The sequence below is a fragment of the Dreissena polymorpha genome, chromosome 3, assembly GCF_020536995.1.
Source record: "Dreissena polymorpha isolate Duluth1 chromosome 3, UMN_Dpol_1.0, whole genome shotgun sequence".
In the NCBI taxonomy this organism is placed as follows: Eukaryota; Metazoa; Mollusca; class Bivalvia; order Myida; family Dreissenidae; genus Dreissena; species Dreissena polymorpha.
In genome coordinates, this window is record NC_068357.1 from 2,121,490 (window position 1) to 2,133,525 (window position 12,036).

The 12,036-nt window shown below is 33.4% G+C and overlaps 1 protein-coding gene across 2 annotated transcripts in view; it reads right to left on the minus strand.

The window, feature by feature from the left end:
• Positions 1 to 10,726, minus strand: part of LOC127872739 (uncharacterized) — a 167,859-nt gene extending 157,133 nt beyond the window's left edge. For both annotated transcript variants that reach the window (XR_008045766.1, XM_052416109.1), the window contains exons 1-3: positions 10,083 to 10,726; positions 9,283 to 9,441; positions 5,801 to 6,143 (exon numbers count right to left, since the gene is read on the minus strand). Coding sequence is in view for 1 of the 2 variants with exons in the window: in XM_052416109.1 (XP_052272069.1) it covers positions 5,801 to 6,143; positions 9,283 to 9,441; positions 10,083 to 10,205 (625 nt within the window). In the remaining variant the exon portion in view is untranslated. The remainder of the gene's footprint in view (positions 1 to 5,800; positions 6,144 to 9,282; positions 9,442 to 10,082) is intronic.
• Positions 10,727 to 12,036: the final 1,310 nt, after the last annotated feature.

A 12,036-nucleotide genomic window follows, 5' to 3' on the forward strand; every position in this document is an offset into this window, starting at 1 on the left:
CAAAAATACTGATCCTTATGGGTGCCTACAGTTGATATCTAATTTATTATTGTTTATACAGTTCAGATTTGAGTAGAAGCCTAACCGATGTAACGCTCAGTTATTACCAGCATTGTTATTTTCATAATGAATATGATTGTAAGCTTTCCATAATACAGTTCCAGAATCCCCGTGCCGATATAAGAAGCTCAACCCGGCTAAAAGGGGACAGTCATTAATATAAGTATGAAATTGCCATATTTAGTACAACATTCAAATCAACCTAATGATTTCCCCCAACATGTACCGCCCATCAACCGCCCATCAACGATGGTTAATTGTAATAAATAACAACTGTTCATATTCCCCTGTATATTGTTTAATTATTTGAGAAATTTTTTAAATAATGCGATTGTAATGATTATTTAAATAACATTTTTTTTTTTACCATTTAATTTCAATTATTATATTAGTTGTTCAACAATGAAAGCTTCGACGAGGAAACATGTTTTGCCAACCTATTTCTAAAATCTCCTGGATAAAACACCGTTGTATTTCAACCTCTTACTAAGACATACTCATATGAGCATGCAATATAGCATTTATTTCCATAAAACACCGTCACACCGTGTGGATCTGATAATACGCACATGTAACTTTATTATAAAAACTACAAATTAAGTTTATTGTTGTAATCCTGTGAAAAAAGCAAATGACAATAACTATCACAAAACAATCTGACTGATAAGACGTGTGACAAACACACAAACACACACACACACACACACACACACACACACACACACACACACACACACACACACACACACACACACACACACACACACACACACACACACACACACACACACACACACACACAACACACACACACACACACACACACACACACACACACACACACACACACACACACACACACACACACACACACACACACACACACTCTAAAAATACAGATGATTTCGCGCGGAAACGTAGTACCGAACGACGGAAAGATAGGCTAACACATTGTATTCAAGACTGAATGTATTAACTGCATTAGGGAAATATATAGTTCGATTAAAAATCGGACAGACGGGAAAAATATCATTTAAGTGCAGCATAGCACAAATCCACGACACAATTTTGAGAGCATAAACATTTCTCATTTAGTGATTCTAGGGCCGTTCGCAAAAGTCAACGTCGCGGAAATAACTCATAGTTATGGTAAGTATTCCTAGGCATTTTCAAAAGAATACAAAATGATCAAAATTTCAATAAAACCTTTTTGGAACAAACTATGCAGAGTTCTTACGGAAAATTAGTTTCAACAATTTATTTCAAATCGCGTGTACTAATGTATTATTCCAGTCGCACGAATTTGTGATATGATAGGTCGCAGTGTACAGCATGATTTACCGTTACACTTTGAATGGGCCAATCAGGTTTCGATTAAGCGCCTCGTAAACTTTTAAGAAAAGAACGTATATACGTGTGCAATGGATATCTGATAATTCATCGTAGTATTAGATTTTCCCAAAATAAATATAGTATACGATTATATCTTTCTTCGGTGGTGTTCCGAGTAAAAATTAATACTTTCATTTTAAAAGATTTGTCCAAAGTTTGCGATTATGATTGTATAGATATGCCATTGTGTGTATTTTTATTTATAGAGTTATCATGATTGATGATCTCGTTTCCACGACTATCAGACCGAATATTATATGCCCACTTCTAACCGAAACTTCATATTATGTTTCCGTGAATTATGGTTATTTATTTATGACAAGCCGACGTAACCCAACTAATGCTTTTAAAATTGCTTTTGCTTATTTCTCCTACTTATTTCTAATAAAAAGCCAACACTCCCTCAAATCATTCTACCTTAAATCCATGACAATATCTTTATATAAACATGTAACAAAGTATGCGACTTTATAATCTTCTCCTTCAGTGATCATACGCGCATGCGGTATATTTTGTAAGCCTTTTAGATTGTTTTTATAAAAAAAACTTTTTACTTCGTAAAGAGTTTATATACCATAATGTTACATGAACATTTATATTATGTATTATATGTCAATGTGCATAATCTCGTATCATAAAACAATTTCAATAATAAGACCAGTTTAACCTGACAAGAGGTTATCATCGTGAAATCATGCCGAACAATGGCATTGCGCCAATACATTTGTTTGATTGCAAATCATTATGATCCATGTCCGGATTAAATTTCACAGTGGCATTCGGTCTAAGTGTAAAAAACGACATGTAGTAACGTGAAATATTAAGCTTGTGGGTGGTGTTTGTTCATATCTAAAAGCATGAAGTAAGAACGTTTCTAACACGAATCTTACATTAAAACACATCCGTAATAGCTCACACCGAACACACTGAGAACTGAGTAGATATTAAGGACGTACGCGGCAGTTTAGTTTTACGCAAATTAGTTTTGACTGTAACACCGGTTGAGCAATAAGTGTATGCTTTTTCGGATATTCGAATAAAAACGGGATGCATATTCAATAAGGGAATGATGACAAGAAATAAGTACTATTAAGTTTAGAAAATTGATAAACAATGTGCAGCCCCTAAATAACACAGTTAGAATCAAAACTCATTCCTGCGACTATTAAAAATCCTTTTTATCGCGTTTTTGTAACAACAATCAAGAATCTCATTACGGAAAACAGACAATACTTCCTTATAACTGAAAATGTTTGTGTCGCAAGAACGACTTGTTTAAGATGGATAGCTTTCCTTCAAATTGAAGCAATTTGTTATTGAATCATCATATATTTAAAACATGCCATCAAAGTATATGTGTTTTATATAAAGAATATAATCAAAATTGTTATGCAAGTTTTATTTTATGCTTAAAAAAACAAATCGGAAAATTGTAATTTCTCAAATAACGGCTTAAGGTATCAACTTTTATGTAGTGTTGTGTGAGATTATTTACTACATAGGATATCTGATGAATTAAAATTATTCATCCACGACGCTCTGATACTTTTTAACCACGTGCGGATGGTGGTGCATCTTGACGTACGTGTATATAATACATGCATACTTTTTTGCGCTTAATTTATTTTTCTCTGACCAATATGATTGAAAAAAAAAATAACATTGTGGTTTTTCGGTAAGCAAATGATTAAAGAAAACACATTGATGTACACTAAGACATTTACAGGCTGGTCAATCGTTAAGCAAAGTATCTGAGCGTGCGCCGGTACAGCACCTGCAACCCATTTATACTACACACATAACGTCATATTACACGAATGCAATGCAATCTAAATCTTTCTAACTAAATATAGTGGAATCCTTTTTTTATTTTTGTGACACGTTGAAATTCTTAAGACAAGACATGGGATCACGTGTAGCATTGGGTAATTTGATAAGGCCCGTATTCTGGAACGGGAAAACAACATCCTTTAAAATACAAGTATGTAATCGATTCTCGATTCTCAATAAGATATATTCTTTTAACATTTGACAGAACAATAACCCGCATTATATTGAGCAAACAGGATCGGATATTTATTTATTAAGTTCATTTTCATTCGTGATGTGTTGGAACTTAGTATTAATTGTTTGACTGCGAGTTGTATTTTGAATTGTTTTTGTGAACAAAAGAGTCTGGTGACTAAGTCAATATTCCCCTCTAAAGGCGGAGGGATATATAATTGGCTTTGTCCGACCGTACGTCAGTTAGCCCACGAGCGGCTATATGCGGCAAGGTATTTAACGTTTTCCTAAAATGCAATAGTTGGATTAGATTTTCATCGTACACAAACTCTGAAGATAAAAAAATCATATAAATTCCTCTAACAATTCCAATAATATGGTACGGCGTTAATACACATTAATTCATACAAACGATATGCCGTGAATTGGAGAAGTCATATCAAGAATCACCATCAATACCGTTGATATGCCCCTTTAAGTGTATTGTATACGTATTGTTTTCAATTGAATACTTAATTAACCTTTTGTAATGACGTCGATATAAATCATTTATAATTGGTATTTTCATTATATTCAAATCTACATTTGCATACAACCATTAAATGGTAAAGTCATATCAAGAATTTAAAAGACAATGTGGTATGCCCCTTTAAATTCAATTACCTTTTTTGTTTGGTTCAGTATAAACTTTTATTTGTTTGATCTTGCTATACATAATTTATGTTTTCGCTTAAATTTAAATCTACTTTTGTATTGGCATACATAAAAACATTGACCAAGTCATGTCAAGAATAACAACGTATACCGTCGATATTTCCCTTGAATGTTTTGTTTACCTCTTTTTTAGTTAGATGCTGTATTTACCTACTTTTACTGATCTTGTTACAAATAACTTGTGCTTTCATTTACATTTTAATCTACTTTTGAATTGGCAAACAGCAATTTATGTACTAGTATGTGTTTTAACCTTCACCATGTACATGGTCTTCACTGTGTTTTTAAATTGTATTTTAACACATGCAATTAAACCGCTTTAGTGAACAAACGACCTCGGTGACCAATTGTTTTGTTTGTATATTTGTTTTAAGTTATAACTCATTTTACATTTAGGTTAATTTGAAGAAAATCTAGGAAGGCATATAAAAATAACAATGACTTTGATGCATTTTGTTTATTTTCATATGTGAAATTCTGTTGTTTTTGTTTATGTTTAAAAATCGATGAAAAACATGAATCAATCAATTAGTATTACATGTTTTGTGATGAACAGAGGTTGTTTTCAAAATTTATATTAAATTACTCGAGTTTTCATGTTATTACCTTTTTGGTGAATTGCTCTGGTGCTGAAATGTGCTTGTTGTTCAAGAGTGAACAAAAAATGAACAACATTGGTGACCAATGATTTTCACGTTATTTCTCTATCCACAACAGATGGTTACCTAAATACCAAAAATTATCAAATACTAGGTGGAGCAAAATTTGCATTAAAACTGCCGCGTACGTCCTTAAGCTCGATGTTCGAAACGTAGTACCGTCCGCTATGACTGATTGCTATTGTACACGCATATGATGTTTAAAAAAATACACACCCGATAACTGTGATTAATCTATGACAAGTTCAGAAGGAAATTATGAATTAATACGTATTCAATATTTCAGTATGTGTTCAATACAATAGTGTTCTTAATTAACAACAATCGGTATTTACAACAGTACTTCGTACATGGCTGAATTTCTACGATATTTTTTACGAATGTGACTGTTGCAAACCATGGATTTCCAAGTATGGTACAACTGGTCTGTACAACGCATTGTTTAATTGACTTTAGTGGTATAAATTCAAAAAAGCAAATTTTAAATGATTGGCCTCTGCGCCAGGATTTTGTTCGACTTTTAAACATTACTTGTAATTTCTTGTAATTTTAAATTCATTGTCCCAATTATGTCGTTTTTTGCATCGAGTTTCTGAGAGGGCGTCAAGCTAATAGAAGACGACTAAGATAAGCTAGTTAGCAGTTACAATGTCATGAATAAAAATATGCGTGAATTTCTCGGAGTTCATGTGAATCAATATCGTTATACTTTGAATTAAACCCGGAAATGGTACATAAGTCATTAGGGTAAAACAAGTCCTAACGGTTTAACTTTTGTTTAAAGGCAATTATAAAGAAGTTAAGAGTGACGAAAAATGCACTATTTTTATTGGACACAAGTGATGTGAGTTTTTAAAATTAATACATAATCTTTAAAATTGCTGTTAAATAGCACTGTGCTCAATATGTTTCCAGATATTCCAAGCATGTGTTCTTACTGTTAACAGTAACGGTTATGTTCGCATGCTTACCTTTGCGTTTCGAATAGTTCACTTCGTCACCATTTGTCTTGAAATCTCTGACTTCCTTTTTTACTTGAGCCACAATGTCATCTTTTGCGGCCTTCTGTTCATGCACACCTGCCTCTGTGGTGGATATTAGAGTGTTACATCCTATCATTGTGGCCGATTGTATGCCTTGTTTCCCTCTAAGTGCCTGAGCGGACAGTTCATGCAAACCTGCCTCCAGTTTTTCCAAGGTCCTTTCTGCCTTTTCAGAAACACATTCGCCGGCCTTTTTTGCATCTTCGAGAGTGTGATTGGCTTCTTTCAACAGCTTGCCCAGTTCTTCAAATGACATACGATCATTCTGCAACTGCATGCACATCCAAACAAATATTGTGTTGTTTTTGCCCAAAACAAATATTAAATATGTCAAATCATCTTGAAAATAATACGGTTTGATGGATATGTGTTTATGTCCTTGAGAGATCGTAGTATCATTTCATGAATGGTAACATTTATTTTTCACGAGTTGCAGAGCCATTGGTGAAGTCATATCTTTAATATTACTTATACTTTTATAAAACAAAATCTTATATTGAAACATATTGAAACATAACATTATTTTAACTAATATAACTGTTTAGTCCATGCCAATAAGTTTCGTGAACTGTGACCTTATAAATGCGAATCAGTATGATTTTATAGAAATGACGTTTAGTGATAAAACTGTACAATTGTGCTTCAATTTCTTCATCCTCGTCAATTGTCCCTCAATTTCTACATACTCGTCAATTTATTACATCATTTTTTTCAATTTTATTTTACGTTTTCTATTTTACATATTTATATCAATTATACGATTTACAATTAATATTAATACATTCATAGCTGAAAAATAATAAAATGATCATGTTAGTTGGCTCTTCGACTCAGGTATTTTACCACAAAACTTTATATGCCAATTTTTACAGCAAACCAACATAATGTTTATGAAACATTGTGCGTGTGCATTATCCAAACATTTATATATTGTTCAAGTTAAGTATTGATGCAAAGCATCAAAAGGCGTCGGGAATTTCAGTGTAAAAGGCACTCAATGAAGTTACATGGAACGATTTTTTTTCTACTGTTAATATAAATAAATAGGCCGATTATTTTTAACAAAATAGAAAAAGATACTGGTATAACCATTATCTCTGATATTGTGTTATAACCCAAAATAACCATAATCTATGAAGATGTGTAATAAACTTCAAATAACCATTATCTATGATTTTGTGTTGTAACCCCCAAATATTTCTTAGTTCATTTTATTTACATTGGTTTCCTTTTTTACTGGCATCCGAATGCAGTTTTCATCAATGGAACAGAACTGTGTAGGTTTTTAAAAAAATCTGCGTCTTCTTGTATGCGTAATTAATACATTTAATATTTTTCTCAACTTCAAGGGGGGATGATTCTGAACTTATTCTTACGTTGCTCATTTACGATAGGGTTTGAGTACTCATTGATTTGAAAACACTGTAAAAGTTGTAATGTGTTTACACCCCCCACCCTCTCACACTTTCATGGGCATAATACAAACAAACAAAAGATGTGTTTGTCAGAAACACAATGCCCCCTAATGCGCCGCTTTTTTATTATTTTTCTACCTTTGACCTTGAAGGATGACCTTGACCTTGACATTTTACCAATCAAAATGTGCAGCTCCATGAGATACACATGCAGGCCATATATCAAGTTGCTATATTCAATATTTCAAAAAGTATTGCAAAACCTGAATGTAAGGTTGTTGTTTTTTACCTTTGACCTTGAAGGATGATCTTGACCTTGACCTTTTACCACTCAAAATGTGCAGCTACATGAGATACACACGCATGCCAAATATCAAGTTGCTATGTTTAATATTAAAATAAAGTTATTGCAAAACTTTAATGTAAAGTTAAAAATGGTTACAATAAAACAGCATATTTATTTAAACTAAAATGCCTACATCAAAACAAAAAGTTAACATAGAACATAAATAAAATAATTTGATTCAACTGGGGCTCGAACCTTGAGCCTCTCACATGTTAAGCGAGCGTGTAACCACTACACTACGGAACCGCTTGAAAAATCACCTTCTTACTAAGATATTAATTAGTTACTGTAGTGTAACGGTAATCAAAAAAGCAATACACCGTGTTATCGCTGTCGTCTTTTAAAATTAAAGAAAATAAGCGTTAACCAAAACTCGAACTGCAAAAGTCTGCGCTATTGTTAGAAAAACCACAATATAAATATATTTTGATTATTTTTTGTTTTTATACAAAACCAGAAAATTTCACCGGTTCGCGTATTTGCCCAGTCCCTGTGAACTTTTATTATTTCCCAGTCCCTGTGATCAGTTATTAATTAAAAAATTAACTTTGCATTATTTGCAATAAATGTTGTTGTAAATGTAATAAGCATAAATGCAGTACTTATTTACACTCATTTACAAAAAAATCACCACTGTGCAAGATATTCTGACAACAAAAATATATACATTGATCCGTAAAATAACTTCTTCCATAAGCGAAAAAAAAAGTATTACATACGAGTCGCCGCACTTCAGCGCAACGCCATTCATAGTTATAAAATGTGCAGCGGATACATATAGGATCTGGCACGAGTTGTTATATCATACCATATTTCATTAAACGAGTTCAGGAATTTTGTTAGTAAGCGAGCCTTTGGCGAGCTTACTAACATATTTCCTAGACGAGTTTAATAAAATATGGTATGATATGACAACGAGTGTCAGATCTTTTTTATCACATGCTTTTAAGTGAGCAAATTTAATAAATATTTACGCAAATGATAAATCCCGAATGTTGTGTACATTTCTTGTCGTCATTTGACTTTGCAACGTCATTTCAGCAAAATAACAAAATGCGATTGGTCAATAAACGAAAACTAAGCCAATGAAAACGCTTAAAAAGTATATTACACATGTGTAAGATAAAATTATATGTAATGGTTATATTACATGGGAAACAGGGTATGGCATGTGATAAAATTCCATCCTTTATGATCAAACACTCATTAAGATGATTAAGCTGTGAAAGTTTGAGCGAAATCGGCCAAGAAGTTAAAGACAATCAGAGTAGACACATGTTATGCCTATGTAATATATAATTGTAAATAGTGGAAACGAAGAAAAACACACTAATTATCCAAACTAATGTTGCAGCCAAATTTTGTACGATCATCTCCACATTAAGTTCATTCAGATGTGAATATAATGCGAGATCAATTCAAAGGAAGGAGCTTCGGGGCGGTCTCACGTATGTAGGTACGGACGGAAAAGTGCAATACTTATTGCCTACCCGTTTCTGGGAAAACAACGATATGTTATAAAACATTCATTTTGCCTTATGTGTCGTTGTTAATTGTAGTTTTATAATTTGCACATTTCTTTGCTGTTTGACAGACGTTACAAACCATTCTAAATGTATAACTATATAAACTGGTCCCTTTTAACTTACATCACTAAGTCGTGTACATGCTATGATGGCTGAAGGATCATGTTGTAAGTATTGTGGGTCAGCCAGGAGCGTGGACAGTGTCTTGAAATAGTCTTGCAAGTAAGCATCTGTAACCTTGCAGTCGGATGTGTGTCGCACATCTCGGCCAATCTGACGGACCTAAGAAAAAACAAATCATGATAAACAAACAAGTAATATATTCGAATTTTAAAGCGAGTATGTAGAAAGTTAATGTCGACATTTCTCTCTCACAATCTTATAAGCTTATCAATATGATTTATGCATGTTAATTAAGTTTATGAAAAATAAAGGACCATTAATGAAATAAAGTATACTGCAGTATACTGTATACAGCAAAATTAACGCCGATACAGACACATTTATTATTACAAACCAAAGCGCGTCTACGTGTCGAATGAACAAAGATGCGTCAGCTAATGGGCATTTCCAAATAGAGAACAATTCTTGTGCACATGAAGGAGTTTTTTACGTAAACAATTATTGCAATTTAATTTAACTTAATTTATTTAATGGTACTACTTTTTCTGAATTGTGTTTGTGTTTGTTGTTTTATAAGTTTTGAAAACAAGTATAAATATCGTAAATACTCGCTTTTATGTACACATACTTGAAATGACAAGTGTGCGTTAATGCAGTATTTAGAAAGTCATACAATAGAAGTTAATGAAATATGCAACAGCTTTTATGAAATACCCTTTAATGTTCGCAAATACATTCAGATATGAGTAAAACAAATAGACACACTACTGTTTAAACACTTAACTCGTGCTTTGTATTACCTTTTCTAGTGGACATTTCTTATCAGGCGGTGGTGGTGATAAACATAAGGGGGAGAGACATGTCTGGAAATGTAGGCAATTCAACATGATGTTTATCACACCATTAAAGTCCGATTCCTGCATCGAGGAAATGCTGCTATATCCGTGCGGAGGGAGGTAGCATTTGCCTATTTCCCAATCATTTTGTGCCCACTTTTCCGCACGAGTGTTCCTCCAGGAAGGTTTACCATATCTGTGGTGTAATATGATATTATCTTTTACATTATCACATATTGGGCATGGCTGCGGTTTCTATGATTTGTGAAAAGGACAATAATTCCGTTTCCTTTTGTTACAATATGGGTTTGTCGGACATTGTATGAGGTTTTCAATTGGGCAGTTTCCACAACTTCTACCAACAACGGTGTGTACTTTCTGTAATTCTGCGCAAAGAAAGTTAGTGAGTCCTTCCTTCGTAACATTGAGTCCTATGTACGCTTTGAACCAATTATTGGTCTCCTTGTCGCCGATCAGGTGTGTGTTAGCGGCCATACTGCACCACTAGCATGTACTGGTGACTTTGTTAATGGATAAGCATAAACATAACATACATTCCTTTATATGTTACATTCCTCTTGTCAACATAGACTACGATTATATGGCCTTTTGAGTGGAATTGATTATCTACAATAAAAAACGTCCATGAACAAAACTCATAAATTTGATTTAGATTATAACTGTTTAACATACATTGTTTATATACATGCTATTTGTGCATAAGCATAAAGTTTATCTTTTCACTCAGTTATACTGGCTGACTGTATACATATGAGCTCTGCTTCATGAAATCCTGTCATGAAAGTACGATGAGATTAGTCGAGATTGGCATTTTTGACGCCACATATAATACGCTTATAATACAAAGCTGTTTTGAATCAAGCCGATTTATAAGAAAGCCTTTGAGTTGCTATTTGAAACCAAGACAATAAGAAACTAATCTAAAGGACGTATATTTCGGATTGAGTGGAGTTTTTCCGGCACACTTTGTGCTTGAACGATGATTTTATTTAAGTCACTAATCAGTCGCTTATTGCAAGTATCATAGTCTCGAGGTAGATTTGGTTAAATTAAAAAAAAAGGATTGTTCTCTTAACTTGGCGCCTTGACAATATCTTTATATTTACATCCAACACATTTAGGCGACTATATTAACTTCTTCTTTGACCATACACGCATGAGGCATATTTTGCAAGCCTTTTGGAATTTTGCATATAGAAGTTTCACTTACATTGATAAAGAGGTGAGATAAAATAATGTTACATTTACATTATCAGACATTACAAGAAAAATGTTATAATCTCGTATCATAAAACATTACCAAGAGTACTACCAGTGAAACCTATTAATAGGCCATCATTCGTCGGCAATAATGCAGAACATTGACCTTGCTTCAAATCATTTTGACTTCTGGTGTTTGTTTTGCAAACCAGTATGTTCCATCTCCGCAAATAATCTTACAGTAAACAATGAATTTTGCAACGGAATTTAGTCGACCAGGCAGAGAAACCGACAGGAATAACGTGAAATATTAAGCGTGTTTGAGGACAATAAGGTTGCTTACACGAATCTCACATTACACCACATTCGGAGAAATACAAAATGAACATACTGAGAAGTGATAGGAGCTATTATGCTCGTTATTCGAAACGTGCATTAGTACCGTCCGCTATGATTGATTGCTATTGTACAAACACTTGATGTTTATATAAATATATACACACCTCCCACTAATCAGTGACAAGTTCAGAAAGAAGTGATAAATTAATAATGATGCAATTCAAGTATGCATATTTTGTGCCTATCTCTCTCTCTCTCTCTCTCTCTCTCTCTCTCTCTCTCTCTCTCTCTCTCTCTCCTCTCTCTCTCTCTCTCTCTCTCTCTCTCTCTCTCTACCTACCTACCTACCTACCTACCT